This window comes from Lampris incognitus, chromosome 7 (genome assembly GCF_029633865.1).
Source record: "Lampris incognitus isolate fLamInc1 chromosome 7, fLamInc1.hap2, whole genome shotgun sequence".
NCBI classification, from domain to species: Eukaryota; Metazoa; Chordata; class Actinopteri; order Lampriformes; family Lampridae; genus Lampris; species Lampris incognitus.
In genome coordinates, this window is record NC_079217.1 from 2,967,622 (window position 1) to 2,992,773 (window position 25,152).

The 25,152-nt window shown below is 43.7% G+C and overlaps 1 protein-coding gene across 1 annotated transcript in view; it reads left to right on the top strand.

Moving 5' to 3' along the window:
* The window catches only part of cntn5 (contactin 5), a 113,092-nt gene that overhangs the window by 17,216 nt on the left and 70,724 nt on the right, over window positions 1-25,152 (top strand). Inside the window, exons 4-5 of the mRNA XM_056283114.1 lie at window positions 2,476-2,571; window positions 16,571-16,774. Coding sequence (XP_056139089.1) covers window positions 2,476-2,571; window positions 16,571-16,774 — 300 coding nt within the window. The remainder of the gene's footprint in view (window positions 1-2,475; window positions 2,572-16,570; window positions 16,775-25,152) is intronic.

Below are 25,152 nucleotides of genomic sequence, written 5' to 3' on the forward strand. Positions count from 1 at the left end.
CTTATCCTGCTCTCAGGGTCGTGAGGATGCTGGGGCCTATCCCAGCAGTCATTGGGCAGCAGGCGGGGAGACACCCTGGACAAGCCATGTTATTTATATATTTATTTGTCTTACATCCTTTTAAGGGTTAGTTGGCTGGTGTGAATTGTGTTACTTAACTGGATCAGTGGACTGGCCAAGATGTGTCATGAAATTTATTGTTTTATCAATGTCAGTACAAGTTTCCCACTAGTTCAACTTAAGCTTCTGCTTAAAGAAAACTACAATTCCCATGGTTTCCACACTGAGCCCTCCCCTTCCTCCATTGTAATGGACACACCTTTGCCTGACCCTTTTGTTGTGAACGTATAAATACCAGTGTTGGAGCACAAAAGCTCTCTCTTTCTCCTGTCTCCCTGGCCAGAGGTAAATGTATGTCTTTTCTGTCTCTAAATAAACCTTTCTGATCTGTTCATTAAGAAACTGGGCTCTGACTTCTTATAAATTCCACCACAGATGCTCCCACCAAGATGTTGTGTGAGGGGGGCCATCGTAACTGGTCCCTCATCATTCCCATCTGAGTCGATCAATGTAGAGAGATGTTTGTCAGGAACCCAACTGTTGAATTCGCTGCTGTGGCTTTCTGACTTTGAGATGCATGCACTGCACATCGAGCTTGTGTTTGAAGGGAATTTCTGTGACCGAGTCACAGTATGCATGGTTTTCACACTGGTGTAGAGTCAGGCTTTTTAAATTGGCATTCAAAGGGATCTATATCTATCAGGAGACCCATTTAACGGTAAGCCCTCTGAAAGAAATCTTTGTACTGTATCATGATGTGCCACTTTATTCTTTTCAAATTCATTATCTTTTTATTATTTTTTTCAAATCTTAAAATTTTCCCTGATGTTTATATGCCACATAGGTTCACTCGGTGAGCCGAAAGTGTTCTCCTGATTTGTGAAGGACCTTTGGTCTCAGAATTTGAAACTTTTTTTTTTTTGGATTTTCCCCCTTTTCCTCCCCAGTTGTACTTGGCCGATTAACCTATTTTCTGAGCTGTCCCGGTCACCGCTCCACCCCCTCTGCTGAGTTGTCGCAGTTTTTTTTCTGAGCTGTCCCAGTCGCTGCTCCACCCCCTCTGCCGATCCCGAGAGGGCTGCAGACTACCATGTGTCTCCTCCCATACAAGTGGAGTCACCAGCCGCTTCTTTTCACCTGACAGTGAGGAGTTTCACCAGGGGGACGTAGCGTGTGGGAGGATCACGCTATTCCCCCCAGTTCCCCTTCCCTCCCGAACAGGCGCCCCGACCGACCAGAGGAGACGCTAGTGCAGTGACCAGGACACATACCCACATCCGGCTTCCCCCCCGTGCCCGACCAAGCCGGAGGTAGCATGGGAATTCGAACCGGCGAGCCCCGTGTTGGTAGGCAATGGAATAGACCGCCACACCACCCGGACGCCAGAATTTGAAACCTAAACTTGAACCCTGATCCCTCTTTAAGCTGGCACAAACTGAGAAGCAGTGCCGGGTTTTAAAGGCACTGTGCAGCATAATTATCCAGCAGCTCCATGATAATGGTAAGCACTGTTCCTCAAAGTGGTGGAATTAAACGGGCAGAGACACGAGGACGGGCTGCTGGGTTACAGCAGGCTCACTTAACGTGCAGAGATTGGCTTGGCATCAGTGGGAATTTAAACAGTAACACTGATGTTCAGCTCAAAGATGAATTTGAGAAAAGCTTCACTGTTGGCCAAGAAAGATTAAGGGACTTTTTTTTTTTTTGGACAGAAAAACAAAGTATTTAAGAACAGACATGAGTGGTTTAGCATGGGTTCTTGTCTAAACAAATGGTTTCCAGTCTAAACAAAAGTAGGACGTCTCAGACCTTCTTGACTTCATCTTTCTATGTTTGAGATCAAGGTGTAGGGGCTCTTTAATTTGTGAAGTTTACAGATCCCAACATTCCTGTGTCACATTTGTCTTCTGTATTTGGCATCCTCCTCATCATAGTCTTCATATATTTTATAATTCCATTATAATTGTGTTATCCTCTTTCAATGTTGTATTGTGTAACTCGTGTAAACACAACCTCCATTGCATGTTTTCCGTGTTGGGAGAGAGATCCTCCTCTGTTGCTCTCCCTGGGCTTTCTTCCTGTGTTTTCTCCTTGTTAAAGGGTTTTTAGGGGGTTGTTGCTTATCCAATACGAGGTTCTGAGGACAGGATGTTGTGTTGCTGTAAAGCCCCTTGAGGCAAATTTGTAATTTGTGATATTGGGCTATACAAATAAAATTGACTTGACTATTTCTATGGCTGGGTTTGCTTGTAAAGGTGTATCTGTGGGTGTAAAAATCAGCATCATGGACACTTCACTGTTAATCCAAACTGGTGCTTTGTTCTCCCCTGGTAAGCATGTCAGAGGGACAGTGATGTCTTCCTGATGAAGAGAGCGAGAGTGTAATTGCTTAACGGTGTCCATGTCCTATTTCAGATCTGGAAGCGTTCAGCGGGAAGACCAGAGGAGGCGTGTCTGTTCGTGAAGGACAGGGTGTGGTGCTCATGTGCACACCTCCCCCGCATTCACTGGGTAAGAATACATTTCGCCTAAATCTCAGCTTTGGTCTGCGAGTCACACAAGTTCCTCTCGATGCAGCTGAGCTTGTCAGATTAACTCAGGACAATGCCTGTATTATTCTGGCCAGGTGGTTGATTTATTTCTATTTGTTTTGTTTTGTTTGTCTGTTCATTCAGTCACAAGCTATTCATCCATTGTTTCAACTAATTAGCCAGATATCAAATCCATTCATCAATTTATCAGTTATCGCTGCATGGTGCCCCAGTGGTTAGTGCTGTCGCCTCACAGCAAGAAGGTCCTGGGTTCGAACCCCGGGGTAGTCTGACCTTGGGGGGCCATCCCGGGTCGTCCTCAGTGTGGAGTTTGCATGTTCTCCCCGTGTCTGCGGTGGGTTTTCTCCGGGTGCTCCGGTTTCCCGCACCATCAACAAGACATTCATGTTAGGGTTAATACTCCTGTCTGTGCCCCTGAGCAAGGCAATTGAAAGAAGAACTGGAGTTGGTCCCCGGGTGCTGCACGGCGGCTGCCCACTGCTCCTAACTACAGAGCTAGGATGGGTTAAATGCAGAGAAAGAATTGCCCCATGGGGATTAATAAAAGTAGTAAAAAAAATGTTTTTTTAAAATTATCAGCTATTTATCCATCCCTTGATCGATCTATCTATCTATCTATCCATCCATCCATCCATCCATCCATCCATCCATCAACTGTCTATCCATCCATCTATATTTCTATTAATCTGTCTACCCTCCTCCACTACTGCCAATAAAACAGTGAGGTATTGGAAATGCAGACCAGTCAAACGCAGTCTCCTTGCAGAATCATTAGAAATGAAAATAAACTCGTTCACATGCAGTTATCTCATAGAAGCCGAGCAGCACACGCTGCTTGTTAATGGCACGTCTCGGACCCTTCTCTCTGCAGTGGTTTCTTTGTGTCAGCCCTTTTGTGAGCCATGAATCAGCCAGGTTTTGTGTTTGCATCAGCTGCAGTGCACCACTGCAGTGCACTCCGGTGAGTGTGTGTGCAGTGCGTTCCAGCGGTGCCTCACGGTGCAGGATGCCAGTCTGCATGGCACGGTAACAGCGGAGGGTCACTGACAGCACAGCTGGTCCGGGCGGCAGAAGAAAACAACCAGAAACACTCATAATCAGGTGTTTTGTGATTATATTGCAGATGCGTGATGCTAGGTGATGGAGGATGCAAAGCTTTTTATACTTAACAACCTAACAACCTATACAACCACGTAGAGTGGCGACAGGCATGGGCGCAAGTCCATGAATACTGGGACGGCATCCAGTGTTTTACCTGTGTCCCCATCCACAGGGTTAGTGGTTGTGTCAGGAAGGGCATCCAACGTAACATTTTGCCAAATCATTGTGCTGATCGACCGGACCGCCATCGGTGCTGTGCCCTCACAGGGTACCGATGGAAACTATCAAAACCGCTGTGGCGACCCCTGGGAAACAGGGAACAAGCTGAAAGAAGAAGAAGAAGATGATTGCAGATGCTTCGTTAATCTCAATGCAAGTGTTGCCTTTTCTCCTGTTGCACAGAATTGTACAGTCTGTAAAATTACATTCTGCAGAAAGTCTGTGTTTAGGAAAATAAGCTGCTGACACAAAACCAGGTCTTTTCCAGCCTGACAAAGGCTTTTTTCTTTTTTCTTTTTTTTTACTGTTTCCCAAGTGATTGACATGAAATTGAAATTCCTTATCGTATGTTAGGTCATGAGAAGAGATCAGTGAAATGCCAATAATGATTTTCTGTCATTTCAGGCATGTTAGAGTCACTTTTAATTCTGACATGTTTACTGGGTTTTGGCCAGAAAAGACACAAGAACCTTGTGTTGTGTGGACTGTGTCGGCCGAGATGATTGGATCAATACACAGGACATTGTATGAATAAATTTGTACACTTGATGCCCAGCTTGCAGAAGAATGTGATGTCGTTTCACGTGTGTTTGATGTTGGCTGTAGCCGTTCAAAAGCTTTGCAGTTTGTGTTGATGCATTTTACACAAAGTTTTATAGTCTAATGATTCATTTCATTGCTCTCTTGTCTAATAATTGTTTGAATCAAAGTGCAAAATGAGTTTGGCTTCACATATGGAGCCAAAAATTTTCCAAGCAAAATATTGCCTTATTCTTTTTAACATTTTATGAAAGATGGTTAAGTCTACAGTATTCTGTGTCTGGCACTTAAATTACTATAAGAAGTAGCTTCTGCTATCGTACCCGTTAAGCGTAGTTGTGTGGCCAACATGATTAATTGAGCTTTAATACAATAGATAAATTAAACCATACAATAAATAATACAATCATCAAACGGTGATACCGTATTGCACAAATAATTAGATGCACAAGTGAAGAAATGGGATGTGTACTGTAGTAGATTTTTTTTCTTGCAAGCATTAATTGAACTGCCTTAGGTTGTCCTCATACTATCTAACTAAACATCTTAACTTACAGAGGTCGTTTTACGCTGCGTTGTAGTAATCTTTTAATCAGCCATTTTGTCAGCAAACTGTGAGCCTATTACTACTGCACATCCACAAGGTTTGCTTGACGTAAGCTAGCTAGCTAATTGGGTCTCAAAGTCAATAAGCAGATAAATGTTATGTTTAACTAACTGCACTCATGAAACGTCAGTTAATTAAGTATAATAATAATAGGCTTTAGTTTTTGTCAGCTGTACTTTTCATGCAGACCAAATGTTTAAGTCCCATTGCTGGTATGTATGTCTGCTGCCCGTAGCACACTGCAGAATACTCTAAACAGCACTTAGAGATACTTTCACCTTCAACAAGTTTCCTTCAACTTTTGTTCAGTGCCAGTAAAAGAAAACCTTTAAGAGTTCCAGAAACCATGAAACTGTTTCAGCTATGGATAAATACATGTTGGAATATTTACTCCTGACTGGACACAACCGAATGACGAGCCAGTTCAAATCGTTTCCACCGTTCCAGTTCTGCGTGATCAGTCAGCTGCTGAGCCTGCTGTAGGTGCTAATGTGTGGTGCTTACAGACTGGTGCTCAGACTTGCAACAGAGGCGTGCTGATGATTTTTATCCTCAAGATTACCTTCCTGACAAAAGATGAAGAATGACCCACAACACCTAAAATGAAAAAAAAAGTGTGCCAGCCATATAATTTGCTTGCATGACAAATGCCTGGGTGAGTCAGAGTGTATCACTTGAAATTCACACAGTATATAGGGATTATTAAACAATGTTAAGGTTAAATGGGTTGTAGGAGGTTTCAAAGACATTAGAATGGCAGTTAAATTAGACAGTTTGCATAAGTGAAAATAATTTGCAGTCACTGAGATGTGAATAGTTTATTATTTTTCCATTTCATGGTTTTGAGGTGATGTGCAAGGTATCTTATTGGTAAACAATAAGATACCTTGTGGTGTTACTGTAAGGCGTGACCTCACAGCAGTCAAACCACGTTTGATCCCCGGTACCTCTCTGATGCTTATCCATCGAATCACATGTTGGAATAATTGCATTATTGTTTTTATTTCAACTGAGAACTTGCAAACTGCACACAGAAGGACTGGAATTGAACCCAAGGACCATTTTGCTGTAAGGCGACAGTCCTCAACAGAGCAAACATGGACTCTTCCAGAGCCTCACTGAAACCTGGCTAGGTGAACATATTCCGGACAGCTGACTCCATCTGCCGCACTTCCAACTCCTCCAAGCAGACCGTGAAATGGAGCTAACAGGGAAAAACGGGGAGGCAGAATCTGCTTCTGTATAAACGAAGGTTGGTGTACAGATGTCACAGTGCTGAAGAAATCATCCAGCCCTCAGGGACCACTTTCACTGACTTTAAACCATTTTATTCACTGTGGGAGTTTCGTCATTTATTCTGGCTGGTGTCTGTATTCCACCCCAGGCCTGTGTTAGTTAGGCGTTACAACACCTGACTGGCCAGATAATAAACACGGAGCACAAATATTCCGACTGCTTTCTCATTATCCTTGGGGATTTTAACAGAGCAAATCTCAGGCACGAACTGCCAAAATACAGACAGCACGTTAAATGTCCATCAGGGACAAAAACACTCTGGATCATTGCTACACAATATTAAAGGATGTCTATTGCTGTGTCCCCTGTGCAGCCTTGGGACTCTCTTATCATTGTCTGGTTCATCTTCTCCCAACCTACAATCAGAAACTAATGTCTGCAAAGGGTGTGGTTAAAACTCTGAGGAAATGGACCAATGATTGAAAACTGGAGCTCCAGACCTGCCTTGACTGGAGTTTTTTTGAGGCTGCGTCTACAGACCTGGATGAACTTAACTGACACTGCGACATCTTACATCAGCTTTTGTGAGGACATGTGTGTGCCCACCAAATCATTCCGCACCTTCAATAACAGTAAGCCCTGGTTCACAGCAAATCGCTGACAGCTTCATCAGGCCAAGGAGGAGACATACAGGAGTGGAGATAGGATCCTGTACAGTCAAGCCAGAAACACACTTACAAAGGGGATCAGATTAGCCAAAAGGGGCTACACTGAAAAGTTGGAAAACAGGTTTTCAGCTAATGATCCTGCATCTGTGTGGAGAGGCCTGCATGACACCACCAACTATAGGTGACCATCCCCCTACACTGCAGAGAACCATCAGCTAGCTGACAACCTGAACGTGTTTTACTGCAGGTTTGATAAAGGTTCTGCATCCGGTGTGGGAAGGTGGTGGCGCGAATTCATGTTTGCAGTGGCCTCACCCAGTACCGGTGTGGGAAGATGGTGGTGCGAACTTACGTTTGCAGTCGCCTCATCCAGTACTGTCCATGCAGTGTCCTTGTCCACGTATGTCCACATCTTCATTTGATGGCTGGGAGAGCTGGCGCTGGATCGGCTGGGAGAGCTAGGTCTGCTGCATCCTGTGGGCCCAGGGACATGGCCCTGCCCAGAGCTGCGCCCAAAGAGGATACACCGGGGGTGGTCTGACAGGACACGGACGTGGGGCAGGCTTAGCTAACTGCTAGCCCATGCAGACCGGCAGTTCTGATAACACCAAGGGCAGTCTGGTGGGCGCGGTGGCCTCGCCTAGCGTTGACTATGGTGTTTTTGATGTCATTGTGAGGTGTGCGGGGAGGTGTGTTGAAGGTGTCTGGCTGGGAGAGCTGGCATTGGATCGGCTGGGGGGGCCTGGTCTGCCGTGTCCGGTGGGCCCAGGGACCACAGCCCTGCATCGAGCTGCGCCCGAGGAGGAAACACTGAGGGCGGTCTGACAGGACGCGGAAGTGGGGCAGGCTAAGCTAACTGCTAGCCCATACAGACCGGCAGTTTTGACAGTCATCTTGACGTTCGTTCTCTCAGACGGGATTTTTTTTTTTTTTTTTTTTGTAGTTTGATATATGTGTTCTTGTAGTTTTTGGATATATGTTTGTGTCTTTGTGTTGCACTGCTGTGGTCTGGGGAAATTATATTTCGTTTCATTTCATTTATGCAAGTACATGAAATAAAATGACAGATAAAGTGTTGATGATCCCTGATAAGCCCACTCTCACACTCCTCAACCCTCTCCAACCACAACACACAACCAACTGCACCCCCTGCCAGCCCCCCCCCCCCGCACCTGCACTTTGGATCTGTGAAGAGATGTGAGTCAGCTCATCCAGAGACACAAGATCAGGCAGCCATCAGGCCCAGATGGCATGTCTCCCTCCTGGCTGAAAGTCTGTGTTGACCAGCTGGCCCCCATCTTCACACTGATCTTCACTGGAGCTGTGTGACGTCCCCTCCTGCTTCAAAAGCGCCACTATCATCCTGGTCCCCAAGAAACCCTGTATCTGAGGGTTAAAATGACTACAGGTCTGGTGTCCTGGCATCTGTGGTCATGAAGTCCTTTGAGAGACTGGAGTTTGGCCACCTGAAGGACATCACAGGCCCCCTGCTACACCCCATGCCGTTGGCCTACCGGGCAAACAGGTCAATGGATGATACAGTCAACATGGGACTGCACTACATCTGGCCACACCTCGACTCCCCAGGGACATACGCAAGGGTCCTGTTTGTGGACTTAAGCTCAGCGTTCAACACCATCATCCCAGACATCCTCCATTCCTAACTCACCCAGCTAACTGTACCAGCCACCACCTGTCAGTGGATCAAAAACTTCCTGACAGACAGGAGACTGCAGTGGAGGCTGGGAAAATCACATCCAGCACTCAGACAATCAGCACTGGCGCCCCCCAGGGATGTCTGCCCTTCCCTCTGCTCTTCTCCCTCTACACAAATGACTGTATCTCAGGAGACCCGTCTGTTAAACTCTTGAAGTTTGCAGACAACACAATGATCATCGGCCTCATCCAGGATTGTGACGAGTCTGCATACAGATGGGTGGTTGAACAGCTGGCCCTCTGGTGCGGTCATAACAACCTGGAGCTGAACACACTCAAAACTGTGGAGATGACTTCATGAGGAGCCCTCCAAAACTGTCTCCCCTCACCATACTCAACAGCACTGTGTCTGTTGTGGAAACCTGGGGCTTTCTGGGATCCACAATCTCCCAGGACCGAAGGTGGGGAGTCCAGCACAGACACAATCATCAAAAAGGCCTAGCAGCGGATGTACTTTATCTGCCAGCTCAGGAAGTTCAACCTGCCTCAGGAACTGCTGATTCAGTTCTACTCTGCAATAATCCAGTCTGTCCTCTGATCCATCACTGTCTGGTTTGGATCGGCCACCAAACAGGACAGGGACAGACTACAACGGACAGTCAGGACTGCAGAGAAAATCATTGGTGCCAATCTGCCCTCCATTCAGGACTTATACACCTCCAGAGTCAGGAAACGGGCAGGCAACATCACTGCAGACCCATCACACCCTTGTCACAACCTTTTCCAACTCCTCCCCTCTGGTATACGTTACAGAGCACTGTACCCCAAAACAACGAGATATAAACAGTTTATTTCCACAGGCTGTCACTCTGATGAACACTTAACACTGTCGTGATAAATCTAAGCATGCTGTATCTACTGTATATAAGTACCCTGCTAACGTGTTTATTCCAGCATGTTGCACTCTGCACCATTTTACTATTGCCTTCCTCTTTCAGCTGTCTGTAGTCATTCTTGTATATATTCCTGAAGATTGTTGTGTTGTTATTCTGTGTAAGTACATTGAGAGCCACTGAACCGGAGTCAAATTCCATGGCCAAATAAAGATAATTGTGATTCTAATCACTAGGTCACCATGCTGACCTGCTGTGTATTTCCAAGATGGCTTTGTTGTCATGAGTAAGATGAGAATTCACTGTTGTGTAGATGATAATCAGCTCAGTATGTGTGGATGCTCAAATTCTGACTGTTCTTGCTCTTGTTGTGCTTACGTCTGTGCTCCGGTTTCAGTAGTTGTACCTGTTCTGCCATATCCTCAGTCCCCAGAGGAGGCTGAGCAAACTATGTTGTCTCCGCTAATTAATCCCTTGAAATATAGTGGGTTTTTGGTTTTTTTTTTGGAGGGGGAGAGAAAACCTGTACTGTTTGTTATCTGCTAACAGCAGCCATAGACTTTCAGTTCAGATGTGCTGTTAGATCCCAATGCCATTGAAAGAGTTGGCATTCGTCTATTGTTTTTCAAGGGAGGATTCAATGATACCAAAGAAGAGGGGAAGTGGTCCATTATCTGACAGAATAAACACATTATAGGTGCAAAATCGCTGCACAAATATTGTGTTGCAATTATCATAAAACAGATTAGTTGCTCTTCTCCAAACTAATCTATCAATAAGGATAACAGTTTTTTTTTTATATATATACACTACCGTTCAAAAGTTTGGGATCACCCAAACAATTTCGTGTTTTCCATGAAAAGTCACACTTATTCACCACCATATGTTGTGAAATGAATAGAAAATAGAGTCAAGACATTGACAAGGTTAGAAATAATGATTTGTATTTGAAATAAGATTTTTTTTACATCAAACTTTGCTTTCGTCAAAGAATCCTCCATTTGCAGCAATTACAGCATTGCAGACCTTTGGCATTCTAGCTGTTAATTTGTTGAGGTAATCTGGAGAAATTGCACCCCACGCTTCCAGAAGCAGCTCCCACAAGTTGGATTGGTTGGATGGGCACTTCTTTGAGCAGATTGAGTTTCTGGAGCATCACATTTGTGGGGTCAATTAAACGCTCAAAATGGCCAGAAAAAGAGAACTTTCATCTGAAACTCGACAGTCTATTCTTGTTCTTAGAAATGAAGGCTATTCCATGCGAGAAATTGCTAAGAAATTGAAGATTTCCTACACCGGTGTGTACTACTCCCTTCAGAGGACAGCACAAACAGGCTCTAACAGGTACTATTTAATGAAGATGCCAGTTGGGGACCTGTGAGGCGTCTGTTTCTCAAACTAGAGACTCTAATGTACTTATCTTCTTGCTCAGTTGTGCAACGCGGCCTCCCACTTCTTTTTCTACTCTGGTTAGAGCCTGTTTGTGCTGTCCTCTGAAGGGAGTAGTACACACCGGTGTAGGAAATCTTCAATTTCTTAGCAATTTCTCGCATGGAATAGCCTTCATTTCTAAGAACAAGAATAGACTGTCGAGTTTCAGATGAAAGTTCTCTTTTTCTGGCCATTTTGAGCGTTTAATTGACCCCACAAATGTGATGCTCCAGAAACTCAATCTGCTCAAAGAAGTGCCCATCCAACCAATCCAACTTGTGGGAGCTGCTTCTGGAAGCGTGGGGTGCAATTTCTCCAGATTACCTCAACAAATTAACAGCTAGAATGCCAAAGGTCTGCAATGCTGTAATTGCTGCAAATGGAGGATTCTTTGACGAAAGCAAAGTTTGATGTAAAAAAATCTTATTTCAAATACAAATCATTATTTCTAACCTTGTCAATGTCTTGACTCTATTTTCTATTCATTTCACAACATATGGTGGTGAATAAGTGTGACTTTTCATGGAAAACACAAAATTGTTTGGGTGATCCCAAACTTTTGAACGGTAGTGTATGTATCTTCCCAGAGGGGTGTATCTGTTTACGGATTGAATTTGGCTCGCATGAAGCAAACAGCAAGTCGTCACACTGTTTCCCGCTCGACACAGTTCAGGATTTCATGCAATTTTGTATCGTTTTTCCGGTTAAAAATATCATCATTTATTATTAAAATATTATTTTGTTATGAGCCAGCATGCTGTCTTTCTGTGTGTTTTTTTGTTTTTTGGTCATTTGTATGTCAGCATGCATCACAAAGAATGCTAAATTCATGGGCACATCTGTGTTGTTAGAGTTTGCCAGGAATAGCAAATTTACATCCTGCACGATCCCACACTGTCTGTCATGAATAAAACACAAAGACTCAACCTAGATGCAGATATCTTGATAATCTTTCAGACCTGATTAAATACAAAGCCCAAACATTCCCGTGCTACGGTCTGTTGTGTGTGGTCTGATTAGATCATACTAAAGCATGGGACCCCTGTTTTCTTTTTAGGGACCCCTATGGAAAATTCAGTTTCGGGTCGTACGCTCTCTTGTTAGTAAGTTCAAAGGCTTCGGTAGATTTTTTATTTTGACTTGGGTTGCCCTGTGATGGCTTGGCGACCTGTCCAGGGTGTCCCCCACCACCACCACCACCACCTGCCTGCCACCCAATGACTGCTGGGATAGGCGCCAGCATTCCCGCCACCCCGACTGGGATAAGCGGCTTGGATAATGGATGGATGGATGGATGGACTTGGGTTGTTGCCATATTAATAAGCCTCAAGCTATATTTTAAGATAATAATGCTAACAAGTAGGGCTGTGCGATATGACCAAACTCTCATATCACAGTAGCGATACGTATCACCATATAGCACATTTTCTGTAAATTCAAAGAATAGTTTATCTAAACTGACTGCATGGAAAGTCAAGTCAAGTCAGTTTTATTTGTATAGCCCAATATCACAAATTACAAATTTGCCTCAATGGGCTTTACAGCAGTACAACATCCTGCCCTTAGACCCTTTCATCGGATAAGGAACAACTCCCTAAAAAAGTAAATTTTGAAGAAGTAAATTTAAACACGCTTATGTGAACAAACTATAAAGAAACGTTTGTCCTTTGAACTGGTCTGGCGATGTGGACCGACAATTAGAAAAGAAAAAAAAGAGGTGCATTTCTTATTATAAGTATAATTATATCCTCGACAAATAAAAGGTGCTTACTCATATTTGATTATTTATCTCCTTTTATTTAGAACCGTTGCGCAAATTTTCAATTAAGTATGTAACGAAATATAAAATATTAATATATAAATTATAAAAAGGTAAATAGAAAACAATTTTCAACTATAGTTGCGCAGGTGGTAAAAGAGGCTCGTGGTGTTTGAGTCTGTTGAGGGGGCCGGCGTGCGGCATATTTTGCAATGTACGGTTTCCTGGTCCGTGTCAGACCTTTCATACCCAAGCCACGTCCATACGGTGGAAGTGGCCCCTCTTTTAGGTACAAGCTCCTCGTTTTGTCCTGGCTGGGCGGAATTACCCCATTCTGCGTTACGTTCACTGTCCTCCATGTTTGTTTATATTGCCTTCATGCACATTTCCTGCCTGCATCCGTGCTGTGCAAAGAGCAGAAAGGGTCCTCCAAATGACGAAAAATATAGCCGTAAAGAGTGTGATTTGCGACACAATGAAATAAACAATAGCGCTTAATATGAAATGATAGATGTTTTCTATTGTCACGTGATATATATCGTCATGTTAATCCTGCCCTACTAGCAAGTCTTTATGTCTCAGCAGGAAAGATGTTGCAGGCGATGCCTGTCAGGCTGAGATTCATAACCACAGCTTAAGTCTCACTTCTGTACAAAGCTGTCATGGCCACTTCTGGTTCTGCCCACTCCAGCCCTGGTTTCTGTGTGTCATGTCTTGTCCTGCTCTGACAACATCATCCCAGTCCTTACTCCTGTCCAGTTTTTCCCGGTCACCAAAGCTGCTGTTGATTATTCAATCAAGTTTCTGTGAATTTAAGTTTGGCTGTTTAGTTTGTTGGTGGTCAGAGTGTTCCACGTCTGTACCATGTCCCGATGATTACCACATCTGTACCATATCACCATGACTACCACATCTGTACCATGTCCCCACCATGTTGTCACGTCTGTACCATGTCACCATGACTACCACATCTGTAGCATGTCACCATGTTACCACATCTGTACCATGTCACCATGACTACCACGTCTGTACCACATCACCATGACTACCATGTCTGTACCATGTTACCACCACCACATCTGTACCATGTACTACGTCTGTACCATGTCACCATGACTACCACATCTGTACCATGTCACCACCATGTTACCACGTCTGTACCATGTCACCATGACTACCACGTCTGTACCATGTTACCACGTCTGTATCATGTCACAATTACTACCAAGCCTGTACCATATCACTATGTTACGAGGTCTGTACCATGTTGCCATGACTACCACGTCTGTGCCATGTCACCATGACTACCACGTCTGTACCATGTCCCCATGGCTACAACGTCTGTACCATGTCACCACCACGTTACCACGTCTGTACCATGTTGCCATGACTACCAAGCCTGTACCATATCACTATGTTACCACATCTGTGCCATGTCACCGTGACTACCATGTCCCCATGACTACCATGTCTGTACCATGTTACCACGTCTCTACCATGTCACCATGACTACCACGTCTGTACCATGTCACCACCATGTTACCATGTCTGTACCATGTCACCATGTCTGCACCATGTCACCAAGACTACCATGTCATGTTCTCATCATGTGTTCCTGATACCCTGATGTTTCACCTGTTGCCGCGTCTGCATTTGGGTCCTCAATTCCTGCTCCTGCTGTGACACACAACGTTGTTTTTCAGTGTTTCACCCAATTATTCATGTTTCATAGCTTGCATGGTGAATTTTTGTAGCAGTCACTAGCACTATCTTTCAGGTACCATGTTTTCAGTGCCTGACATTTTCTTTACTGTGTGTTATTCTTCCTGACGACAGGTGGGGCAAACGTTGGCAAATCTCACAAGTTTTTCCCTCCAAACTTTATTTCACAGCATTTTGACATTCAGCAAGCCATAGCTCCTTTTTTGTCGCTGATTTAAGTGAGGGGTACACACACACAACACACACACACACACACATATATATATATATATATATATATATATATATATATATATATATATCTCAACACAGATACAGGAAAAAAAGTTTTAATGCGTTGCAGTACAGGCCTGTTTCGTGCGTCGTGCACTCATCATTAGCAGCTGATTAGTGCACGATGCACAAAAACAGGCCTGTACTGCAATGCATTAAAACTTTTTTCCCTGTATCTGTGTTGATATTCCGCTCCTCATTAGTTGAGCACTTATAACACCATTGACGGTTTCGGAAAAAAACGCTATATATAAATATATATATATATATAGAGAGAGAGATTATAGGTACACTGGTAAGAGGACCCGTTTGTGATTCTATTCACTCATTATCTTTTAAATTGGAAAAAAGAAACGTCCATTTTCTTCAGCGACCTCTAGCTGAGTGGTATTAACAAGAGTCCATCCAATGTTTTGAAAGTAGTCAAATGATCTGTGTAAAAGTCCCCTTCCCCTCACATGCTTCTTCACCTCTGTGTTGTCATTAGAAGCCCGATTAACACATTCATCCTTTGACGTTATGAATTACACAACCTATAGCAAGAAGACAAAATAATCAAGAAAATTATATGTTTGAGTCAATTATTCTCAGTTCTCTGAGTTGGGAGATTGAAATATTTCCTGCATTGCAGGTCAAAATAATAACTACGCTTACATGAGCTTCTGCTCATTGATGGCAGCTGTCTGACAGCATGGAGTGATTTTCTGGCAGGCTTTTGTTCTGGTCTTATCCAAATAGACAAAATCAATATTAATCACTTCTCATATAACGATAATAGTATCATTATTACAGGGATTGTGGGTGATCACCAGGGCCCGTCACTTTAATGACAGTGATGGAAAACACCGTCTAATCACCAATCCCATAAATGCTCAAGTGGGATCACATCATGCTCTCTGCAAGGGCCTTTGCAGGTGGCAAACATTACAGCCATGAATTTCAAATCATTTGCTAACTAGTCAAGCCTCGTGATGTCCTCCTGGGGGACATGTTGGAGGGTCCGCAAGGACATCTGTCATGGCATGGTATGAGGGGATAACTCGTAAATATTATTTTAGAAGCATTTGCCAATGCGCAAGATATGATGGAACAATGCTTGTGACACTTTAAAAGTAAGCGCTCACACAGAAAGCCAATTCAGATAACAGCTTCAGACCTGCTTCACCTTATAGAGAGATTACCGGGCCAAAACCATTTCAGGACCCATGTGAGGAGGGGTGCCACTGTGATTTCTGAACCCCCTGACAAGAAATGATGATGAACCCCTATCCGTTATACATCTAATTTAGTCATCTATCATGATGCCTGTCATGAGTCCTCTGTCTAATGGGCCCCTTATTGCTTGGGATCCCATGAACCAACCCCCCCCCCCACACACACACACACCTTAATGGGTCCCATTTACGAGTTTTTGCATAGCAACTTAAACCTGTTAACGTTAGAGGGCATCAAACCTAATTGGCACTATAGCTTGTTGTGACTCATTTGACTTTATGAAATGCTGTAAATATTTAATTTAATTTAATTGTATTTATTCATCTTTTTTTTTTGAGACTGCTCCATCCGCCTTCATAGCGAGCTGCATTAGCACACAATCCACTCATTGTCCTCTATTTAATAGCTATCACTCCATGACAGACACCTGTTATCCCATCATCCTTTGTTTACTTGCAAATCTGATATTTATATTGGCAATCTTAGGTACGTAAATACTTTTTCATGGATAACCTTAAATGTTCTCAGACTTTTATTGGTTTTAAAAGTGATGTGTTGATGTCCTGTTACACACCAAGACCAACTCCTAAAATGTGCAAACTGACTGGCTCATTGAACTTGAACTCTGACCTTTCCAGAGATTATCTACAGTTGGGTCTTTAACGAGTTCCCCTCGTTTGTGGCTGAGGACAGCCGGCGTTTCATCTCCCAAGAAACGGGGAACCTTTACATCTCCAAGGTTCAGCCCTCTGACGTGGGCAGCTACATCTGCCTGGTGAAGAACACGGTGACCAACACCAGGGTCCTGAGCCCGCCAACCCCCCTGACACTGAAAACAGATGGTAAGGATCACAGAAGCACTGCACCTGCACCAACCCCCGTATACACACACACGCACACACACACACACACACACACACACACTTGTGACAGGTTCAGATTTGGATGAATGCACTGGTTGGGTCCAAGCTAATGAATTTTATTGGTTGAGTTTCACCTTCACCTTCACTTTGAGAAAGTGTCTTTTTTTCCACTGACATACTTGAAATCAGCTTTGTTTGGGTGGACTTCTTCACGAGTAGTGTATAAGTGGAGCAGTTTTCTAAACCGCTGCTACAAAGTGCTCGTAGAATAAAACAGATAGAATGCACCGATAAAAAAAAAGAAGCAATGAACAGAAAGCACAGAAAAGATAAAATAGTAAGGTGGGAATAAAAACCAAGAAAGGAATGAACACAAAGACGTACAGCCGTGGCTCACAAAGCAGCTGGTCTGTAAAAATGAGTTTTTGAGAAAGAAGATGAAGCTGAATTCACTATTCTGAGCTGCTTTTGAGGGGCACTCCACAGTGTGGGGGCTCCTGCCGACACAAAAGATGGTGTGGTGGTCTATTCCGTTGCCTACCAACACGAGGGTTGCCGGTTTGAATCCCCATGTTACCTCCGGCTTGGTCGGGCGGGACGCGCTAACCACTGCGCCACCGTGCCGTGGCTGGGCGTCCTTACAGACACAATTGGCCGTGTCTGCCGGTAGGAAGCCGGATGTGGGTATGTGTCCTGGTCGCTGCACTAGCGACTCCTCTGGTCGGTCGGGGTGCCTGTTTGGGGGGGAGGGGGAACTGGGGGGAATAGCGGGATCCTCCCAAGTGCTACATCCCCCTGGTGAAACTCCTCACTGTCAGGTGAAAAGAAGCGGCTGGTGACTCCACATGTATGGGAGGAGGCATGTGGTAGTCTGCAGCCCTCCCCGGATCAGGAGAGGGGGTGGAGCAGAGACCGGGACGGCTTGGAAGAGTGGGGTAATTGGCCGGATACAACAATCCATTCATCAATTATCCAAGCCGCTCATCCCAATTGGGGTCGTGGGGATGCTGGAGCCTATCCCAGCAGTCTCTAGGCGGCAGGCGGGGAGACACCTGGACAGGCCGCCAGTCCATCACAGGACCGTACATGCTCAACTTAATCTCAACTGGGGTTAAAAGGAGGGGGGGGATACGTTTGTTTTGTTTTCTGTTTTTTTGTCTGAGGTAGTTTTGGAATATTGTGGTGGATTTGGAAAAGTACCAGCTCACACGTGATGTCGTTAGGCGTTCTGGGTTTCTCTTCCACCCATCGGACCACGTGACGAGCTCGGTTATGAATTCCATACACACTTTAAGTAGATGGCGAGTGATGTTTCATCATTAACGTGAGGAGGTTTCCTCACTCACAATGTGCTTTGGTGAAACTGGCCATCAGGGAAATCATTCTCCAGCATAAAATTAACTGAATCAATGGGCCTGGCTGCAGATGGGATTCCACCTCTCATACCGCCAGCCTCTCAGGGGCCGTGCCGGGGAGCCGTCTGGTGGATCCAGGTGCAGGTTTCACCTACAGGCTTTTTATAACGTCTGAGTGCACACACGAGGCACGTCCATCACCTCGCACAGGTGCCTGTCATTGTCAACATTTCAAAGTACCGTTGAGATTACATCCCCCCGCCGAGCCGCGGTAAAGAGCCGCTGTGCCTGGCGGCCAACGCACGCCTAGCTTGCAACATCTATTTACCTGTTTGAGATCACATTCCTGCAAGCAAGAGTCTCTGTTCCCCTCCATTTGTGTAACCCTGCTCTGTGAAACAGTCCTCGGAGATGTGTGTGTGTGTGATGGTAACCACGTTATCACGTTAAATCAGTTTGTTCCTCTCTTTTTTTAACCGGGATGGAGAAGTGTGAAGGGGTTGTGGTCAGTGTGCTCCCAAGCGTGCATGTGTGGTACACTGTTTGAGGATGGAGCCAAAAGGTTTTTTTTTTTTTCAACTTTTTTTCTGAACGACAGGCGGTGTCAGAATAGTCAGTTTGCGGGGATCCGTTTTGTGGCATGTGGTTATGATGGTCTTATCGAGGCACCCGGGCTAAAGGAGGGCTCTCTTGCCGCTCGGACAAGCACGGCGAAATCGAATCTCCCCCAGCTGTAGGCCTATTAGGCCAAAAAAATACCTTGGCAGCTCTCGCTCCCCAAATGTCACGGATGTGCAGGGAACTTATATATTGTGACGCCGGCTCTAAAACGCTGGAAATTACATTGGCACACCCAAACAACAGGCAACCACATGTGCCCGGGCGCTGTGTGTCCCTCGGCCGTTGGAGTCTTACCAATCAGACACGGCGAGCCTTGCCTGCCTCGGCGGCGGCGGTGAGTGATTATCACGGAGGAGACAGTTCAAGCTGGATTTGTGTGCGGCTCGCCTCTCTTAATCAGAACAAGCATCTGGCTCCATCATGGCTGCAGGAAGGCGTTGGTCTTCACTTCACAAAGCAGGGCGCAGCACAAGAACTCTGCACTAATCAAAGTGGGGAAAAGAAAAGTATGTTAGGTGCGGGAGATTTCAGATCTTTTTTAGGAGTGCTTCAGTTCCTCACTGTAAAGGAAGTGCAGGGTGTTAGTGTGCATGTCGGTGGCAAGAGATTTTTGCATCGGAACTTAGCGGTTTATGATGCTTGCTTGCGTGCGTGCGTGAAAGGCTGTGAATGTTACAGCAAAGTGAAATTGCTTTAATTGAGTCCAACAAGGATGTGGAGTTAAACTTTTCATGAGGGGGAATTAAATCGCTGACCAGAAAAGTAATTCAATCGATTTAACTGGCAAAAGTTTGTTCTCCGTAAAGCTGACTCATAGCTGTTTCATGGTACAAGAACAAGGACTAATCCTTCAAGCCAAGCTGAGACCTTTGTGTGTGTGTGTGTGTGTGTGCGCGTGTATATATATATACACACACACATACATATATATATTTATGTATGTATTTCGGTGGACAGCAACCAATGAGAGGATAGAAAACATTTGAAATATTACAGCCCATGGGGTAGGTAGTTACGATGTACAGCAACCAATGGTGGGGTAGAAAACATAACAACCAATGGGGGAGGGGTTGGGGCTTGTTTTGAAAAAGCACGGATTTAAAGGGCCAGGGCACTGCTGAAATAGCCTACATTTAGAATATAACAAGATAACGTCAAGTGGGGTACTTTACGTATATCATATAGTGGGGTGGTGCTGGGGCACAGTTGAAAGGGCAGACATTTAAAAGATAAAAATACAACATCTAAATGTCATGTGTATCATCTAATGGAGGGATGGGAATAAAGACATCTAATGGAGGGGGGTAATAAAGACATCTAATGGGGGGGGGTAATAAAGACAGTGGTTTACTTGTATTTACAAAGCAGATATTTTGTTCAGTGTCTACAGCTGGTGGCCGGTTCATTTCTACTGTTCAAGGTGGACGTATCAGGCTTCCAAATAATAAAATACTTCTCTGCCAAGTACAGCTTACATCTTTTGCTGTTAACTGAATATATAGTAGTAGTAGTAGTAGTAGTAGTAGTAGTAGTACTGAATATGCATTGCTCTTCATGAGGATTTTCCATGAGACAGAGTAACTAGTGTGCTTGTCTACCATGACCAAATGTGGCGGTTTAAGGCCATTGCATGTCTTGCACGCTCATCCGTGAAGCTACTCATATGGGCATTAAACCTAGTATAGTGGTTTTGTTTTGTTTTTTCATAAACCATCGATGGTGTTGATGAAAGTGCTCGACAAATGAGGAGCAGCATGAAACAGGCTTGTTTTCCTACCTCTATCTTAATTTTCACTCCTCATTTGTTGAGCACTTTTATCAACACTACCAGTGATGTTTTCCAGGAAAACAGATAGATCCCTGTGGCGCATATATATATATATATATATATATATATATATATATATATGCGCCACAGGGACTTCAGCTTTCTTATTGTTGTCATAAAACTTCTTTTTTTTTTTCTCCAGACAACCAGAGATGTGTCGGCACTAATGTTTGTAGTAACACAGACAGCGTTTTGCCTCTCAGGGTCACAGTTCCCCTGCTGTTGTCAGTAGTCCTGTTGGCTCTGCAGCTGTAGCGGTATCGTCACAGCGCACAAGTTTAGCCCGAGAGCACACAACCTTAACCGTCATGTACGCGAGGCCGCATCACAAACTGCACATGCAGAAGTGGTATTTGAGAGCAGTACATATCCTGCATCTTAAAATAGTCACGTGTGACCCTTCGTCTCGGGGGTGATTGAGAAATGCAATTGAAAACAAAACTGGAAAACGTTTCCAGTTGGTATTGATCGTGCTTGCACTGAGAGACCCACTTCCCTCCTTTGTCGTCTGTGACTATTGTTGCACATTAAATTCATCTCTAAGGACAACGTAAAAAAAAAAAAAGGAATATGATATTGGTTTGATTCCACCTTGTACTGGTAAATAAGGACCAATGGGATGATGCAGGGTGAGTACGGAAAGTGGTTCTGTTACCGGAAAATGGCCACACATATACGATCTACCTGACATTTCACTGAGATCATGTTTTGTGGCAGTATATCGGTTTCATTAACAAATGACTCCTCAGCATAGACAACATGTATTTCACTGCACAATATCTTACTGGTGGTGACAACATCTTACTGGTGGTGACAACATTTTACTGGTGGTGACAGCGAGGCAGGTTGGCTTTCAAAGGCACAATACAATTAAAAAGAGCAAACATCCATTTTAAATGTAAATCTCCAGATTTGTAAATCTTTAATGATGTTTTAATATGTATGTTGATTTATCCATGTCTTTTTTTGTAAAACTAAAACATCTGTAATGACGTCTCAAGTAATATGTCATTATTTTTTTTAAAAATTCAAAGTAAGCTCCAAAGCTATTCTTGGCACTAGTGCTTGTGAGAAGTACCTTTTTAAAATATCCATCTGGAACTACATCACAGACCTAAGGAAAGGTTGGTTTTTTGGGGGGCTAAAAACTTTGAATTGCTGCAAGAATTCGGGGCACACATCATACCATGTCTTTCCTGAGGATCGGTAAAACCAAAACACATAGCATTTCCATGTGATAAATAAATGAAATTGGAACATAAAACAGACAGCCGCACCACAAATGAAGGTCGGCAGTGTTTTAGTTTTAGTGCACAAAGCCCCGACGCTCGATTCTGTCCAGTCTAACCACTGCAGAGATTGAATATTATATGGAATATACTGGCCAGCGCCAGTGAAATATAGCAAATTCCCTTTATGCGAAGGGCTGCTTCGGACCCATAAATGTTCAGAATGAGATTGAAATTGAAAAGTTCTTTGAAACAAATATCATAAAACTCCCGCCCCATATGTAGCAGCCCACAATTCAATATCCGTAGTCCTTTTCTCCCCCAGCAGTCATTTCAGCACATAAAAAGTGTCAGGTACACGTGGGATGTATAATTATAGTTTCTCAAATGTCATGCTGCTCCTTTGTCTCGGTGATCATTATTAGGCTGCACAGTCATTCTTGTGCAGCAGCAGAGATGGTGCGATGAATCCAAGTGTAAATTCAGGAAGGTTGGTCAAGGGGGACTGCTGTGCCTGTGCATATACATACTGCACACTGGCAAAGCTTGTGTGAATATTTAAGATGCTTGTGTAAAGAATCACGTGTGCATGCAATGTTCATATCACAAGCTTCAAGCTTGTATTTAATAAGACGGATCATGGTAATTAGATCCTGATGAGTGTTTTCCTCTGTTATTGCAAATTTGCTCACTGCCATCTGACAGATCTCTCCGGCAAATGGATATAGATAGCCCCCTCAATGTGCAAACACAAAAAAAAGTGTGTGTTCTGGCTGTGACTCCGTGTGAGGAGGTGGTTGCCATAGCGGCATGTAGTTTTACAAATAATAAGCCATCACACATGTCCTTTCAACTGTGTTTCATGAATTGTGGTGCATTTTACTCATACTTGGTCTACTTGCCACAGGGAAAAGGACCCTCTTTTCCCTGTGGCAACTGGTGAATATTTATTGAACTGTTAGATTATCACCTTATTTAGCATAAAAGCTACACATTTTGTTGACCTAACACTTAATTGCATATTCTTAGTGCTCCTTAAAGCCTCAGTGGAAGTTAAATGCCAGTTCTCTTCTACTCCTGGACAAATGCACAAGGAAACCAACCCCATTCGGAAGTCTCAGAACAATCATGTAAAAACGGAAATACCGCCGTATAAGATGCTCACTTGACTGTACTTAAACGCAGTAGTGCTGGCACGGAAAGCTGGCGAAACACTACCGGTTGTATTTTAAGTAAGTTTGAGTCAACATTAAGTCAAGTCAAGTCAATGTTATTTGTATAGCCCAATATCACAAATTACAAATTTGCCTCAGGGTGCTTTACAGCAACACAACATCCTGTCCTTAGAACCTCGCATCGGATAAGGAACAAAAAGAAAAAATAGGGAGAAAGCTCAGGGAGAGCAACAGAGGAGGATCTCTATCCCAAGACGCACAACGTGCAATGATGTTGTGTTTACACAATTTACACAATACAGCATTGAAAGAGGATAACACAATTATAATGGAATTATACAATATATGAAGAATATGATGAGGAGGTTGCCAGGCAGTGACCAGACGCCACCAGAACAGCCCAGGACCCGAGCCACGCGACCGGCATCACCATGTTAAAAAAAAAAAAGACATAAACACACCATTCTAGCACAGAAACAAAACAAGAGCATCTTATTTTATGTTACTGATTTACTTCACACATGTAATTAAACTACTGTTTTATGATTTCAGCTTTAAAGTATTTCATTGCTTTGTCACTACTGTTATCCTATAGGCTAAAGCGTGGTTAGAATAACACTGCAGTGGGTAGCCGACGTCTACGACGTACTGCATACTTGCTGTAGGATGTTTGTGATGGGCAGTCCCAGGCTTGTAGATTGCATAATGTAGTGTACCTGTGGTTCAAGGTTCAACTTGGTTACCCCATGAGGGGAATTGTTATTGCATATGTGTGTAGATGAACCGTAACAAACATAGGCATTGATCATACGTATACGGATATTTTTCTAAATGGATATTTTCCCCCTCTGTTTAAAAAAAAAAAATCTGTGCACACGACCTTTGATTTAAAACACATCTCCGTACACACGAGAACGCAATGACTACAAACGCTCAATCATGCCTAGCAAGTAGTTGGCGATAAAGTCTACATCAAATACCAGAGAAGAACATTCTGAGCATGCGTGGTGAACTTATTTTCCTTATAGTTGTTTGATGTTTCTTCACATGCATTTATCGAAGGCCTTTCTGGCACGCGGCCTAAGGAACCATGGTGAACTCGGAAGCAAACTGTGATTCGTTTGTGTGGACAACGATGTGCATGTGCAACTTGAGGTGTGACGTCATCGTTTCCCAAATGCTCAGTTTTACGCACGGATACACAGAAAGATGGTTTTTAAAAATCTGCTCTTTAGAAGGCGTGTGGGTCAAAATGACCCGTTTGGAGTTACAACTACTAGCCATAAACACTGTTGATATTAGTTAATATTGGTAATAAGTGAGATAAGGATAAGACATATTGGGTATTTTTAGATAAATATTGCAGTTGTATCGCTATAAAACCCAAAGGTGTCTTGGGTTAATATGAAAGGTGAACAATACATCCATTGCTAATTAGTGAACAGAACATGAGGATTAAAAAAAAAAATCTCCATTTTAGTGACCAAAAACACTTTGCGTGTGGACGAAAGGCCAAAATGCATAGAATGCATTTTTGTTATCCTGTGGGTTTTTTTGGGTTTTTTTTTTTTAACATGGTGATGCTGGTCACGTGGCTCGGGTCCTGGGCTGTTCCAGTGGCGTCTGGACACTGCTTGGCATCCTCCGCATCATATTCTTCATAAATTTTATAATTCCATTCTAATTGTGTTATCCTCTTTCAATGTTGTATTGTGTAAGTTGGGTAAACACAACATCCATTGCGCGTTGTCCATCTTGGAAGAGAGATCCTCCTCTGTTGCTCTCCCTGAGGTTTCTTCCTGTTTTTTCTCCGTTAGAGGTTTTTTTTGTTTTGTTTTTTTAAATTTAGGGAGTTGTTCCTTATCTGATGCAAGGGTCTAAGGACAGGATGTTGTGTTGCTGTAAAGCCCCTTGAGGCAAATTTGTAATTTGTGATATTGGGCTATACAAATAAAATTGACTTGACTAGAAAAAGGTAACAGATTGACACCCACACTCGGACACAGTCGGTCCGCAACAAACGTCTTCAGTGAATAACAGTGTGAAATGACGTCAGCAGCAGGAATGACTGCCGTACCCATTTCTGTTACGGGATCTAAGCTGGGCTGTTAGCACTGGGTCACTTGGGGCAGCTTAGATGTCCTCCTAT